At 45.2% G+C, this 16,821-nt stretch overlaps 1 protein-coding gene across 1 annotated transcript in view; it reads right to left on the reverse strand.

Moving 5' to 3' along the window:
• LOC133344671 (anion exchange protein 2-like) overlaps positions 1 to 14,082 on the reverse strand; it is a 68,492-nt gene extending 54,410 nt beyond the window's left edge. The window contains exons 1-4 of the mRNA XM_061554724.1: positions 14,042 to 14,082; positions 13,545 to 13,593; positions 4,495 to 4,756; positions 3,926 to 3,996 (exon numbers count right to left, since the gene is read on the reverse strand). Of these exons, the coding sequence (XP_061410708.1) occupies positions 3,926 to 3,994 (69 nt within the window). The 5' untranslated portion in view covers positions 3,995 to 3,996; positions 4,495 to 4,756; positions 13,545 to 13,593; positions 14,042 to 14,082. The remainder of the gene's footprint in view (positions 1 to 3,925; positions 3,997 to 4,494; positions 4,757 to 13,544; positions 13,594 to 14,041) is intronic.
• Between the last annotated feature and the right edge of the window lie 2,739 nt (positions 14,083 to 16,821).

Here is a 16,821-nt window from a genome sequence, read left to right on the forward strand (position 1 = left end):
CGCGGCATTCCGTTTTACCACGGGTAGCTCTTGGGCCTGTCTTGGGGTGAAGCAGAGAAAGGTGCTAAAGACCGTCCAGCATGGCGTGGAGCTTGTTGCGGCCTTATGCGCCACAGGGAGTGAAGAGGAGTAAGTAAGATCCAGCTCTCACATGCGTTGCGTAAAGCTTGCTTGGCGGAGTGGCGGTGTTTTGTTTGCCAAAAACGGGGCTGGTGGTTAGGAGGACGTCTCGTGTGGAGGGGGGGGGGAGGAGGTTAAAGACGAGAAGGTGACAGTAAATAAACGGGCTTCAGCATGTGTCGCTAAAGTAAAAAAAAATGTACGTATTCCACAACAGCAAGAACCATGCGATTTTGAAGGGCACTGCTTATGGCGGCACAAACACTAAGGGGCACGTAAATAAGATGTAGCTCATGCATGAATTTAAACTTTATCAAATACTCTTTAGAGATGTCATGATATTTATAGCTTTATAGGGGGGGAGGAGGGTCGGAGGAGGGTCGGGGGTGGGGGGGAAACACACATCTGAATATATTACACACACGTTCACACCGTATTTGTCCCAATGCAATATTATGAAACGTCTTTTCACATCAAGGTTGAATAACTTTAGCGAGCGCAACAGGTTGTCCGAAAGGTCAGGCTCATTAATGTATGAGCCGGATTACTAATATCGCAAGAACATCGGATGTCTCTCCCTGTCAATGTGACATTTTGTAGAAGTTTTGAAGTCACGCAAGATTTAGCAAAGTCGGTCACGCTAATCGTCCTGGAATCCGGTAGGTGCTGTAATGCACAGCTTACACGGGATCGTTTTAAATGCACAATTGTGCCCAAAGAATTCATTCCCATCCAGGTAATTTTACTTTTGAGTGCTCTAATCTGCTTATTGCTACTGTCAATCCTCTTAAGGACCCATGGGGAATGCAATTTTAATCAGCAACAACAAAACACGTATCGTTGCAGCTTTAGACTTCTGCAATAAAAAAAAATACGTCTAGGAAGATGCCTTTGTAAGGAAAATTGTAAAGAACATCAAAAGTAACCTAAGTAACAGTGAGAAAAAAATACTTTTTTTTAAATACCATCATTCACAATGATGTTGACAGCGTTGTCTCAAAATCGATGTTCAGTAACAACCCCACCGGTCACATGTTTTTGTTTGAGCTCCGGTTGTCCTCTGGAACCTCCTGAGCGTTTGCGTCAGTGTTCTAAAACATTGCTTAAAGCTATACACTCCACAAGATCAAGCAAACTGTTAGGAAAAGTCAAGGGGACTATGACGACATGATATGGCGCTAGAATGATAGACGATGGTCAAGGATTATAACGGAGTGGTTAATCGAGGAACGGAACACGCCCGAGAGGGCTTCTCCCAAAGAGATGGAGCGATGAAACACGTTAATGTGTAAGTGCCGTTGGATTGTTTGTTGCACAGCAATATCATGAGAGACGGTGGCAGCTGGGGGAGGCATTCATCCAGTTTCGGATTGATCATGGCCAATGATGATTTACCTTGTATCAAAAGCGAACAGCGTCGTATCATTCTAAAAACATCCACACACTTGCAATGTGAGTGTCATCTGACCAAAATGTGGCTCGATTTCTGTACATCAAAAAAGCTCAGGAGTTTTGCATTTACAAACATTACAAAGTTTTGTGGAAAAAAAAAGAACTTGGTAGTATCCTGCCGATTTTCTTTTTAATACAGCGACAAAAGTACGCTTTGTCTGTATTTATGTAAACGGTGTCAAAAATGAATTACGCAAAGGCCCAGGCATTGAGCATTTGTGGAACTCCAAACAGGACTTGTGGAGTTAAGAACAATCAACAACAATTTATCTTTAAATGGTCCCGTGATAAATAGGGATGGCTCAATTTGTTACACTTAGGAGCAAAGTGAATGAGCTCAACTATGTTCCTTCTACAACGCAATACTCTACAATACTGTAAGAATAAATTAGGAAACATCAGTAAAAACATTACAGTTATCCTAACAATACATATTGGGTATTTTGAAAGTAATTATCCATGGTTTAAAAAATAGTATTTTTCGTGGCATATGAAACAATGGTTCGACACACAGATATGAATGCACCATCACCATCCGAGCGTGGGCCACAAAAATCAATCTGCATGTCCACCACCATATTATTTAATTGTACAATTGAATGAGCATTTCTACCTTACATTAAGGCAGAACCGATTTCTACCTTTTTTTGTTGACCAACTATTCCAACGAAAAATGTCCACATCATGATTTTAGTAACGATTACTCACATTTAAAATGTCTGAAATGTGGATGTGAGATTGCAGAACAACCACTTACTGTAGAACACACGAGCAGTGGTGCCAGACAACAGGATGACGAGATAGTTAAACGTGAATTTATTGTCGATATTTAATCTAATAGACCTTCATCAGTACCCACAACACGTCTGAAATGGATATGCCTTACACCTCGGGGCTAATGATGTAATTCGCAGCGTAAACAATATAACACAGACATATCTCAAAACATGAGCAAAAACAGTAATGAGCCAAAATGATTTCTTCGAAACTGATTCACTTCCTCTGACTTTGTCTTGCTCTGAAATGTTTTAAACCGTTACATTAATATTAAGAAAGGTCAAAACATATGTCAACACATGCTGCATATTTAAATCACAATGTATCTGCATTTACCTCCAGTTATTATAAAGCATTTCTAATTGGCATTGGGTTTTGCACCTCTATTTTTACAACGTTTTTAAATCGTTTTTTAATTCGTGTAGATTACCTGCTATGCCTTACGGATAAGATAACAATGACTTCGCTATTAGTCATCCTTCATTCTTGACAGCCCACGATGTTTTAGGTCTTCCTAATTATGCCCTATCGTTATAAACAAATAATCATTTTCAACCCTTTTTAGTTGATGGACAAACAGACAAACGGAACGCCGGGCTTTAATAAGAGGACATTTTAAATTGCATTAGTATCGGAAGGATGAACTTTCCAGATGGTCGCAGAAGCGCATCCACATTAGTGCAATGCAGTGACCATTTTTGTTTGATGGCTAGCCAAAAGCCACTGCGAGGATGTATGTTTATTGAGGAGATCAGCAAGATATTGTGGTTCATTTGTGGCAAGTACTTTGTGTGTAATGAGTGAAACAATACATTGTAAATTCATATTCACTACGGATTTCTATCTGTTTTCGTCATCTAAAAACTATCCTTGATGAGACCTGCAACTTTCAAAGCATTTTCTCCTATCCCTTCTTCCAAGTATTGGCTTATGCAGCAATCACCAAACTCAATATATAAGTGCATCTCCACTACGAACACACATTACTTTAAACAACTGTCCTTTCTAGCTGTTAATATAAAACTTATTTAAAACCATAAACTACTTTTTTATTTGACCAGGTCAGGCCCACTGAGCTATATAGCTGTTTTTCAGAAGCGACATAGCCACAAATGATAGCACAATGAAGTATCTTACCACGTGGAAATTTATAGCAGCCAAATACTGAAAAACCGCACGTTTCTATATGTGGAGGGGAAAAACCCGAGGACCCGGAGAAAAATCCACGTGACGACGGGAAGAACACGCAAACTCCTAATATACAGGCGTCAGGGTGGGGATCGAACCCATGTCCTCCTGTATACCAGGCGAGGTAGTTAACATCTCACCACCGCAGCGCCCCAAGGGCCTCCACAACCTTCTTTAAACATCCTGAACGGCAACAAGTCACTACCTGCGTTACCCGCTTCACCACATGCCTTTGAGGACTTCCACTTCACATCAAAGCATTCATACCTTCTACCCTGCGCCATCACAAAGAGTTGTGCACAGCACGAGTGACGAGCCGTGCACGCCGGCAAGTCAAAATGTATATTATTTTTAGCAGAGAACTGTAAAGACGCGTGCGAAGACTAACCGGAAACATGGCGGGGCTGGAGGCGCTGTTTGCAAAGTCCATCTCTTGTCTCCGCTCGCGGCGATTCATCTCTGATGTAAATACATCAATATAAACCACAATTAATATTCAGCCTGATGAGCGACGGTATGCTTACCAGCAGCAGGAATTCACGTGCGCACGTGTTAAGCCAGACAGGTTGGTGTTTACAAGCAACGGAGATGCTAACTCCAGTGTAGCGCGATTACAAGTCTGTATAGCTTTCGTCTGCTTGTGAAAATAGAGGAGCAGCCCCGCATTTATTTCCCCTGCCACTACTGGCGGAAGGACCTCCACTCTGAGGGAATTTTAAACAGCCTCTCTCACGGGTAATGTGGCATGCTTTCCATGCTGGTCAGATGTCTTGGAAGAAGTGAGAGTACTCCTACAGTACCCCAACTGCTGATGGACTAACTCTGCTGTGCCCATTTATCCTGCCAAATGGACAACTGCAAAGGGAATTTAAGAAACTTGCAGAATTGTTTCAACGACAGCACCAGCAGATGGAATAGAACCGACTACCTCTATTTTCTATTCGTGTTGTTACTCACCTAAAGTTCAGCCACTAAAGGCTGAAGGTAGATGGGTCACGTGCTGACAGGCACACTGCACTCCTGTGTTCAGCATTGACCGTGTAGCTCTTTATCAACGCTCTGGCAGGTCCGAGTCATCGATCGCTTTACTATGGCAGCCAAAGCATGGAGCAGGGCCGGCCACAAGTCAGTGGAGGGGCAGGGCCCATACAGGCGAGCGAGACTCAACCCTCACGGTGTTGACGTCGGACCAAGACGCACATACCAGAGTCCGCATAATCTGAAAAGAGAAACAGACGCAGTGCAAGCTGTCAAACGTTACACAAGAATAGTGGCACTTTGGGCAGAGCACAAATTCTGTTACTAACAATAAGGGAGTGAGAGCAACAATAAAAGCACATTAATTATAATCATCAAACATACCATCATGATGCGCTACACAACCAAGCACTGATCCGCAAACCTCACTTATTCACACGAGCACCGTCGCCCCTTTGTGAATCGTAGGATGAGATTTTCTTTGCAGACATTGCAAGGTGAAGTTTACTCTGTGACGCCGCTGAAAGTGTCCGCGAGTACGCAAGCATGCAGACACGAAAAAGGCTGTAAAGTATTAAAGATTAACACAGCGCACGTGTTTCTTTTCCTGCAGTCACATGATTTGTAAACAAAATGGGACACGTGACTTTATACATTTGAAGCTTAAGATCTTATACTTCTGCAAATTACACTACTGCAGAGGAAAGAAAAACTGCTAATTGACATGGTTTTCCTGTGTATTACAAAGACCCCCCATATAGCCTTAACAGACTATTTGGGGCAAATGCTGTTGGCAAGAACCTATGAAGGCCGGCGTGGCACACAAGGGGGTGGGTGGCCAGCACCACGCACGGCCGCCTTTGTCTTCCCAGTGGCGATGTTTACACACTGTACGAGGTACTCATTTGAGCCTGAGTCGACCTAGGGGAGGCCCAGGATTGCTTTAGATAATCGTCACCGGTGTTGGCCATGAGCTGGAATCGAACACGGGTCGCCGGGTTTGTAACGCAGTATGCTAACCACTGCGCCACCGCTCCCCACATACACACACTCATTTAAAATATTGCATATATTTTTTACCCCAAATGCAAAACCATATTTTTCATGTGCACTGCCCCCATACGAATAAAAAAATTATAGTATTCATGCAACTATTCTGGAATGTAACCGTTTTAAACCGCTTAGTGGCCATCCATTTAGTGCGTACACACAAAATCTATCAAAACTTCACCCCTTCCGCCCTCCCAGTACGCATAATATTAACGTGTTTACTCAAACAGATAGTCCACCGCCGGACTATCTAACTCATTTGAAGGCCAATGTAGACAAATTATTATCAAGGTTTCACCCCCCCCCCCCCCGTTTCCTATGGGTACGTACATTGTCAGTGGACCCCCCATATGCAAGCGTACATACTAAATGGATGGCTCCTTAGTTGGTACACAAGCTATCAGGAAAAAACAATGCATCTCAGTTGTAGCTCTGACTGCAAGTATCACGAGAAAGTGTGAAAAGGTAGATGAATCCCAGCAGAATTTCTCCTAAACCACAGGCGTAGTCGTGGATTAATTTAGGCAGCATACCAGGTGAGCACAAACGGTTTTAAACACAGGAAAACAAATAACATGCCACATTAACATAACTGTGCCACCCCCAACGCTATCAGCAGCGGTTTGAATGACGAATCCTTCATTTCACACAGTGTGCATGTACACTTTACAGTGAACAATGTCATCTGCACTGATCTATCCACTGTAGGATCTTCGAAGGTCTCCCCCAAACCATCACTATCTTTCATTTGGTTTCACGATGCTACTCTTCCACATACACTCAACAATACGGCACACTGAAGGTCCACATGAAATAAAAACTTCACTGCTGATGCACATGGCACAGCTCACACACCCCTCCCCCCTCCGTGCGTGCAAAGAAACACTAACTGCCTACATGGGCTTGGTCTATCAAAGTGAATTCATGAGGCCACTTTCATTTCGCTACACGTCACCAACAGTGAATCATCGCAGTGGACCAGCAGATTAATGAGATACCGATGTGGTGTGGCCCGACTCCAGCTGAGACAGAGGATCTTGTCTTATCATGCACAATGGGAGATTCCAGTAAAAAGAAAAGTATACGCAACACTGAATTTCCCTGATTGGAGTTGCCTCACCTCGATAGGATGTTAAAATTCCATTGGCTAGGAGCTGAAAGTAAATATGGATAGAACACACCGTGTATGTGTAGGGGACCTTCTCTGTCCGGCTGCAAACAGAATGGAGCAATGTTCCTTAGCTTGGAGATGCCAAGCGTTGGCAAAGCTGCCAGGGCACAAGGGTTTTATTCCTTTGCAATGGCTAAAACAGCATTAGCGGGAATATCCTCTTGGTTCAGTGAACACACTGCACCAGGAGGAATGCATAAAGGGAACAGCAAGGGTGCTGCATGCGTCTAGGCAGCACAAGGGCCATGTTACATGCATGCCTCCACTTTCCACTCACATTAAAGGGGAGCAGCTCCCGCCAAATTCCTATCACTGTTTGACACCCACTGCAGAGCGATGCACATTCTACGCTGTGTACATCACGATAATGTGCATATGAAACACTGTTGGTACAGTCCACTGTATATACAGATAAATCCATACATAGATTCCCTGCTGATTTCTCATCATTCTCAAAGGTGCTTCCATCTCAAAGAAGCTGATGAATATTGTCAAAGCAATTGCCCCAAATCTTACATGGAGAGAGAGGTTCTGAAATACAATATTTTATCTCGATAATTTTAGTGGGGTATTTATAAATGGATCACCCAGCATGTAGCATTATGCAGTACCTGAATACTGTAGGCTTACAATATTCAGCCACTGTCGGAGAAAGGGCCTTCCATTAGAGGGAGCTCTAGACAGCTCCTCGAGATGGTATTTTTGGTACTCTTCCATTCCAGTCAGATGTCTTGTAACAAGATTCAAAAATAATAGTAATAGTCAGAAATGGTATCAATACTGAAATATGTATACATGATTTAATGTTAGACTCATCTGTGAAAAAGCACGATCTGCATTCTTTGAAAAATGCATTACATTTACAACATGCACTGAAGCAGCAAAATTTAATGAAAGCTTCAGCGGCAATCAATGTTCGGTGAAAGTGCAGACTTTCAACAACAACAAAAAAAACTCCATGCTGGCATTTCAGAAGAAACTAAACATTCTAACACAACCAATAGCGTTTTAAAGGCAACTGTAGCAATTCCCAATATTTAACTGGTAAAAGCTGCGTCTCAAGAGTTATTTTTAGAGGGACCCTGTATTGGGATGTTTGGCCAATTCAATTCACAGCAATGATGCCATGAATAAACACATCATTCGTGATCCAAACATCGCACCTCCTGGTTTGACATTGGGGCCGTCACGCGACTTTGGACGATTTTTTTACCCCCCCCCCCCCCCATCGTCACGCGGCGTCACAAAGTCAGACCCCAGCTCAAATATGATGTCACAAAGCTCTGCCCCCCGTCCCCCCCCCCAAAAAAATAAAACATGCTTCAAATCGCTTGAAATTATTGTCATTGTAGTGCGTATTTAATGTGCCGCTGCACTCTGATGTTGTCGGAGAAAACATTTATTAAAAAGTAGATTTAATTAAGTAGAACGTGTTGTCTATATTTAAAGTTGCGCATTTTTATGTGACGTCACATTTCTCAAACCCCCCCCCCCCCACAAATGTCTGACCCCTCCTCCCCCCTAGGTGCGTGACGTCATTTATGGACGGCCCCATTTTTTGAAGACACCAGTGGAACCGTTAACCACTTCAGAACACCAACAGGCCGACGTAGACATCTTCTTCATGAATGGAACATGACAGACACATCACAGGAGTGTGATTGCGATCATGCAACACAAACTGTGTACCATATCTTTCTAGATTTGAAGCTTTCGTGACTGCAAGGATTCATACCCTTAGGTTTTTTAGGTAAAGTCACGTAGGTAAAAATATAAAATAGTAATAAATGAAAATAAATCAATTAAATCACGACGTTTTGGAGGCATCAGTACCACTGTCATGGAGGACGTAAACTCAAGCACCGAAGTAACAACTGAGGTGGAACCAACAACAGGAGTGGAACTCACCCAGCCTCCGAGACCTGCAATCGAGAGGAGACTACCAGGGCACAGACCGTATGTGAAGTGGCCTGGCGCCAGTGACAAGAAGTTGTGGGAAACAGTGAATACTGACCTTACCTTGACCCTCGAGAAACTTCGAGGCACTGTGGAGAAGAAGTTGGAGAGGATGGGGGACATCATCTATGAGTACGGGGCAGAAAGCTTTGGAGTGCAAGAGGCAAAAGGCGGGAGAAAGGTTCCAACCCCACCAGTTTCCAGGAGGCAACAAGAAATCAAGTGCCTCGTTCAAGAAAGGAGACAGCTTAAGAAACAGTGGAAGAAAGCCTCGGAAGTGGAAAAGGAGGGCATAGAGGCACTTCAGGCTGACATCAAAACCCGGTTGGCATCCCTCCGTAGAGCAGAGAACCTACGGAAGCGCAGAAGGAAGAAAGAACAAACTAGAACTCGATTCTATAAAGATCCCTTCAAGTTCCTTAAAAGTCTCTTCACGAAGGAAAAAAGTGGAGTTCTAAAAACAACAAAGAAAGACCTAGAAGAGCACCTGAGAACAACAAACTTTGACTCAAAGCGACATGAACATCTGGCCATCCCATCAGATATCCCACCCATTGAACCCCCGGAACATCATATTGAGACCAGCCCTCCGACATGGAAAGAGGTGGAAAACACAGTTCGAAGGGCAAGAACAGCATCAGCCCCGGGGCCAAATGGAGTCCCGTACAAAGTGTATAAGAACGCACCAGACGTTCTGAGGTTCCTCTGGAGGCTTATGAGAACAGCTTGGCAAAAGAAGATAATACCCAAAGTGTGGCGTAGGGCAGGCGGGGTCCTGATCCCTAAGGAGAAGGATGCAGTGAACATCAGCCAATTCCGCCCAATCTCCTTACTGAATGTCGAGGGTAAAATCTTCTTTAGGATCATTGCCCAGAGGATGGCCGAGTACCTGCAAAGGAATGCGTATGTCGATACATCTGTACAGAAGGCAGGAATATCAGGGTTCTCTGGCTGCTTGGAACATTCCAGCATGATCTGGCACCAGATCCAAATGGCCAAGGTGGAGAAAAGGGACCTCCATGTAGTCTTCCTCGACCTCGCCAATGCATTTGGCTCTGTGCCCCATGAACTCCTGTGGTCTGCCTTCAGATTTTTCCACATACCGGACACCATCACAACCCTGGTGAAGTCGTACTTTCAGGATCTGCAGTTCTGCTTCACCACCTCAGAGTTCACCACCTCATGGCAATGCCTGAATGTAGGTATAATGGCGGGATGTACCATTTCTCCATTGGCATTCATAATGGCAATGGAGGTTATCATCAGATCCTCAAAATGGGTTGCTGGTGGACAGCGAGTCGACTCTGGTTTTCGCCTCCCTCCACTCAGAGCCTACATGGACGACATTACAACATTGACCACCACTGTCCCATGCACCAGGAGACTGCTCAGAAAACTCGAGGAGAACATCAGCTGGGCCCGTATGAAGATTAAACCATCCAAGTCACGCAGCATCTCGATTGTGAAGGGAGTACTCTGTGACCTGAAATTCTTCATCGGAGATGACCAAATCCCAACAGTGTCTGAGCAGCCGGTAAAAAGCCTTGGAAGGTGGTATGATGCAAGCCTGAAGGACAAAGACCAGGTGCAACAGCTGCGCAAAGACATCAGTAGTAGCCTACAGTCCATCGACAACACCCAGCTACCTGGAAAGTTAAAGGCCTGGTGTCTGCAGTTTGGTCTCCTACCCCGGGTGTTGTGGCCCCTAGCAGTGTATGAGGTTCCAATCTCAACAGTGGAGAAGATGGAAAGAGGAGCCACGAGCTACTTAAAGAAGTGGCTCGGAGTTCCACGATGCCTTACCACCATAGGCCTCTATGGAGATGGTGTCCTCAAGCTGCCCCTCACCAGTCTAACCGAGGAATTCAAGTGTGCAAAAACCAGGCTCCAGATGACACTGAATGAATCTCGAGACCCAGTGGTGAGCAACAACGCGCCGACCTTGGCAACTGGGCGCAAATGGAGGCCAGGAAAAGCAGTCCAGGAGGCAACAGCAGCCCTCAGACATGCTGACATTGTGGGTCATGTTCAGCAAGGGAGAGGAGGCCTTGGGCTAACTTGCCGTGCTGCTTGGAGTAAGGCCACTGCACCAGAGCGGCGGAAGATGGTAGTGCAGGAAGTACGCCATCAGGAGGAGGCTGCAAGGTGGGCCAAGGCAGTCTCTCTTGCCAAACAAGGACAGTGGACTCGATGGGACAGTGTGGAGAAGAGGAAGATCAGCTGGAAGGATCTGTGGGCCATGGAAGCGAGGCGGTTGAGCTTTTCCATCAGAGCAACATATGACATCCTTCCAACACCAGTTAATCTTCACCAATGGTATGGTGAAGATCCGGACTGTGCCCTCTGTTCCATGCCAGCCAACCTCAGGCACATTCTCACAGGGTGTAAAACAAGCCTCACCCAAGGACGCTACACTTGGCGTCACAACCAAGTCCTTAAAAACCTTGCGTCCGCCCTGGAGGACAAGCGAGCTGCCACCAACTCCCTACCACCCCCAGCAGCATCACACCCCTTACGGACGACCTTTGTCCGCGAAGGGGCTAAACCACCGAAGAGCGGCTCTACACCAATAGAGCGAGACCAGCTATGCTTGGCCCGCGACTGGAAAATGCTAGCTGACATTGGCCGGCAACTTGTGTTTCCTCCGGAGATCGCAACCACCACCCTAAGACCTGACATGGTGCTCTGGTCCAGTTCGCTCAAGAAGGTCTTCATCATTGAGCTCACAGTACCCTGGGAGGACTCAGTAGATGAGGCTTATGAGCGAAAACATCTGCGCTATGCCGATCTAGCTGCCGAAGCACGGCATCATGGCTGGAACACAGAAGTCCGACCAGTGGAGGTGGGCTGCAGAGGTTTTGTGGCAACATCTACAACCAGACTGCTTAGAGACCTGGGAATTAAGGGCCAGAGCCAGCGTTCGGCAATCAGAGCTGTATCGGAGGCGGCAGAAGGCAGCAGTCAGTGGCTCTGGATGAAGAGGAAAGACCCCAGCTGGGCCCCAAAGTGAGTGGGCCAGGAGGTATGCAGTCCACAATGCTTGACTCAGGGAGGAGGACGCCCCTGCCATGCATAGTCCCATGGGATGTTGGCTATCAACAACAAGGCAACTCCTATGACTAATTGGGAATGGGACGCAAGCGTAGGATTGATCACCCTGTCGCTGGCCGCCTTTGGAGAGGGTGTATAGTATGAAAGGCCGAAACACCCTAGGAACCAAAGGGTCACTACTGACGATGCGCTCCCCAAATTTCACCAGGCTCACTGTTCATGAACTCTTGGAAGTGCTTGCACAAAGGATAGTAACATCTCATCCTGTGTTCTTTGGAACCTTCATCATGTGTAAAAAGGCACAGCAAAATAACTGCAGTTATCTAGTTATTTTCGTCGTGATTTAATTGATTTATTTTCATGTATTATTATGATTTTATTTTATTTTCATTTTACCTACGTGACTTCACCGAAAAAACCTAAGAGTATGTGTACCATATCGTAAACCATTTGTCTGCGTTCATTCAACACATTGCCATTTAGCTCCTGGAAAATATTGCCATGCGAGAGATTAGAACAGTAACCACCATGAATGCCCTTGATCTCATCTCTGTGCCAGTCTCATTCACGCACAGCCAAAATTAGTGGATACGGGCCCACTTTAGACGCATTGCCCATCGGCTCCACAGACAGACGTATTGGCAGTGCCGGATTATCCTAGTAACATCAGTAGCATATGCTACGGGCCCCGCGCTAAATGCTTTAAAGCTATCAATTCCGGTTAAGTGATTTTCCACTTGCTCTATTACTATAGTACTATACGGTGTTCAACTTTTATGAACGACTGGGTGTTTAAAGTTATCGATTTGTCGTATTATCTGGCTGTATAGCAAACAAATAAATACAATTACTTTACTATGTAAGTGACAAATTTGTGTTTTAATATTTGTGTTTTTATTTATTTAGGGCCCCTTTATAACATTTGCTCCAGGCCCCGCATGAGCTTAATCCGGCACTGCTGCGTCTTGATAAATTATCACGACTCAGGGTGGCGATGTTATTCACGATTTGGTGATTTTTTTTTACTTTGCGGTCGCAATAGTCGCCCGAATCCATTGCATGCAAGGGGAATACGAAAAACAGATGTCAGTAATGGGGTTTTAATTTTATTTTATACCATACTTTTCAGTTTCCACCACGCTGTTCAGTGCGGGTTGGTGAACGGGGTCAATAATTCCAGCAGCACAGCTTCTGATGTCATCCACCGCTGATGTTGTTCCGTGTCTAGGAATCGATCTTTAATACGGGTTAATACAGAAGGGCAGTGTGCCAACCCACTGCACCACCGACTCCACAGCCACATCTATACCCGTACGTAAACACGCGGCTTAACAAATTGCTACAATACAGATCAGCACTAAATGCTCCCCCCGCACAGCTGTTCAAACCTAATCCCTACCAGCTCTGGAGGCACGGAGGTTGCTCTTGTTCCCGTTTAGGCGCAGGATCACATCATTATATTGTTGTATTCCACCAATCACAGCGCGTTTGAATGGGAGAGCAGTGTGCATTGTACAGTATACAACTACACGTGCTTTTCACGTGACTCCCGCAGTACACGTGACTCCCGCAGTACACGTGCACGCATACAGTACCACGTACACACAACACACACAATACTTTAAATACGACTTAAGACATTTCACGGAAGCGCGTGTCGTCAATGATGTTGTATATTTAACACTCAAACAGAATAGTCCGCCACTTACACACGCGCACAGAGTTCAGGTGCGAATCGTTATCATTGGATTGCCTCCACCACCACAATATTGTATCGTAAAGACGTGGATACACTTCTTACCGGCTGGAGATTGGCACAGGCACAGCAGCAGAGACGCCCTGCACATCAGCTACACCTTACACACACACAGTCCTTGGTCAGTCCACTGCTGGATGAAGGAATCGTTTGACTATACTTCACGACGGCTGGTGAAGGTGGTGGATGTATTGTTCAGATGCCACTGATGTGAGCCGTGGCCACCACGAATCGAACTCGGGTATAACAGCGCAGCGTCCTACTGCCGCAATGAACCCGGCATTGCGACGAAACGCAACAAATGTAGCATCCGGGAGAATTACAAAAAAAAACATAAAAATAATAATGAAAGAGCGAGACGATAAGAGACACCACAAGCTACTACTGCACGTGCTGAGAATAACGTCCAAGGTTGAGGCTATCTTCGTTGTCCGCTACGCACACACAACACACACACACGTTACGACCACGACACAATGTGTGTGTCTGTGCGTGCGACAGCGACAGGGGGAGAGGAGCGAGTGTGGATGTGGAGTTGGTACCGCAATGAACGCGCTCAGCGCATCCCTCCCATCGCCGCCGCCATGCGTGCGGCGTGCGGCTCTTCCCTGCCACGTGATCAGCGACTCGAGGGGGGGAGATGGGGGGGGGACCCCAGCAGCAAGACCATCCACAAAGTGATGCGTGTGTCGCGGTTGCTCAAAGATGCACGGGGTTAGGGGCCGCCCATAAATGACGTCACGTGATTTTGGACGATTTTTGACCCCCCCCCGCCTTCGTCGCACGGCGTCACAAAAAGTCAGACCCCCCCCACCCTCAATTATGACGTCACAAAGCTGTGCCCCCCCCCAAAAAAAAAATATATAAAACATGCTTCAAATCGCTTTAAACTATTGTCATTGTATTGCGGATTAAATGTGGCGCTGCACTCTGATGTTGTAGAACATTTATTAAAAAGTCAATTTAACTTAGTAGAACGTGTTGTCTATATTTATTTAAAGTTGCGCATTTTGATGTGACATCAAATTTCTCAAACACCTCCCCCCCCCCCATCGTCACAAATGTCTGACCCCCCTCCCACCCCCTAGGTGCGTGACGTCATTTATGGACGGCCCCTTATACCGACGGTGGGAGAACACACAGAGATATGCGTGTCCTGCACGGAGATAATCATAATTCAAATGGACAATTCCATCCTAAGATTTCCCAGTGTGCAACCGTGGATCCCAATACTTGTAAGGAAACGTGGAGATAAATGTAGAATGTTGAACTTCTTTCGCACCGTACGTAGCCAACCGTGCCAATACATCCGCGTGTTCATCTTGCCGTAGTTCACGTTACGGATAGTGCATTTGTAAACTTCGACTTGTGAACGACACGTTTATTTTCGCCGCGCTGAGCATGTATCGTCGAGTGTTTTTTTTTTTATGCGTCAACAGCGACGCGTTGTTGTTCCGCGGCTCTCGCAATAATGAGAGGGATTTATGATGCTGCAGACGCAATCATCTGGCCCCACATTTGGCGCGTGAGCCATTCGAACAAAACCCATAAATGCCCACGTTATGAACACGTGGCACACACGCACACACAATAAACCACAATAAACCGGGGTTCAACCCAGGGGTTAGCCACTGTGGGTGCCACGAGTACATTTGGCATTGTTAAATAACTATCACCGAGCACGGAAACCACGTGCGTAAAGAGACGAGGGGCTAGAAACCAGTAGGTTGCAAAAAGAGGTTAGGGGCCGTCCATAAATGACGTCACGCACCTGGGGGGGGGGGGGGTCAGACATATGACGAGGTGTGACGAGTGGGGGTTAAGAAATGTGACGCCACATCAAAATGCGCAACTTTAAATAAATATAAGCACGTTCTACTTAATTAAATATACTTTTTAATAAATGTTTCTCCTACAACGTAAGAGTGCAGCGCCACATTAAATAGGCAAAAATCGCGTGACGTCATTTATGGACGGCCCATTACGATGAGTTCATACATTTTCTTGACTTGCACAAGGTGCTAATTACCGAACAGAGATGATGGAAGGGAATCGCAAACATCGATAGTAACAAGGGAATAAGCAAAACGATAAGTTTTGACCTTCAGTATGTATGGTGGAATTTCGATTTAAAGCTTTCGTGACTGCAGGGATTCATCTTCTTGGTTCTTTCGGTCAAGTCACGTAGAAGGGAAGTAATAAAATAATAAAAATAAAACAATTCTCACGACGTTTCGGCCACAACGCAACGGCTACTTGCGTTGTGGCCGAAACGTCGTGAGAATTGTTTTATTTTTATTATTTTATTACTTCCCTTCTACGTGACTTTACCGAAAGAACCAAGAATATGTATGGTGGTTCAACACAACAGTATGGATGAGACCTAGGCGGATAAATATATCAGATTTTGACATGTCGTCTCGTCGAGAACCTATAACATTTTTCTCGTCTTATTCTTTCAATTACATTTTGTCATTCTATCGAGTTAACAAACAAGGGTGGAGGTTGGGGCAAACATCTACACTATGGGGACCTCATTTGCCAGTAAAAATATGATAATTGGTTCTTTACCCTTCTATCTGGCAACAAAACTGACACCTTTTTACAAGGAGTCATGTTTGCATAGACTGCAATACCTGCAGTCATAAATACAAACAAAAGACATAACTCTGATAATGTGCACTGTCCTTGAAGTTGATTGGTCCACACCCAATCACCCGAGACAGCTTTAAGGAAAGCTGTCTCGGGTGTGGACCAATCAACTTCAAGGACAGTGCACATTATCAGAGTTATGTCTTTTGTTTGTATTTATGACTGCAGGTATTGCAGTCTATGCAAACATGACTCCTTGTAAAAAGGTGTCAGTTTTGTTGCCAGATAGAAGGGTAAAGAACCAATTATCAAGGGTGGAGGTTGGCCCTGGATAGGCTGCCATCACAAATTGACGGTAGCGCTGTCGCCTTAGGCATACACTAAACGGATGTTATTTATGCCAGCGAGGATGTTTTTCAGTGTACGTTAATAATTAAAAATTTCAACATAGAACACTTCATCGAGACTAACGATGGAGGGACTGCCCAACATGGAATTTGAAAAGCAACGGACGGATTTATGGCATCACAAGCCCATGAAAGGTGACGATCACGTGAGCAGGCTTTCTTTCCAGCAGTGGGCAGATCATGTCCAATAACGATGATGAAACATGTACACTTAAAAAGAAACAAAACTTACAAAAACAACTTTTTTTATCCAGACTGGTTATCCAATAAAACCTTTATTTTTTTATTCACATTCCAACTTTTGTTTTACCCCCCCCCCCCCC

This window comes from Lethenteron reissneri, chromosome 20, assembly GCF_015708825.2.
Source record: "Lethenteron reissneri isolate LAM-NWPU_2019-01 chromosome 20, ASM1570882v1, whole genome shotgun sequence".
Classification (NCBI taxonomy): Eukaryota; Metazoa; Chordata; class Hyperoartia; order Petromyzontiformes; family Petromyzontidae; genus Lethenteron; species Lethenteron reissneri.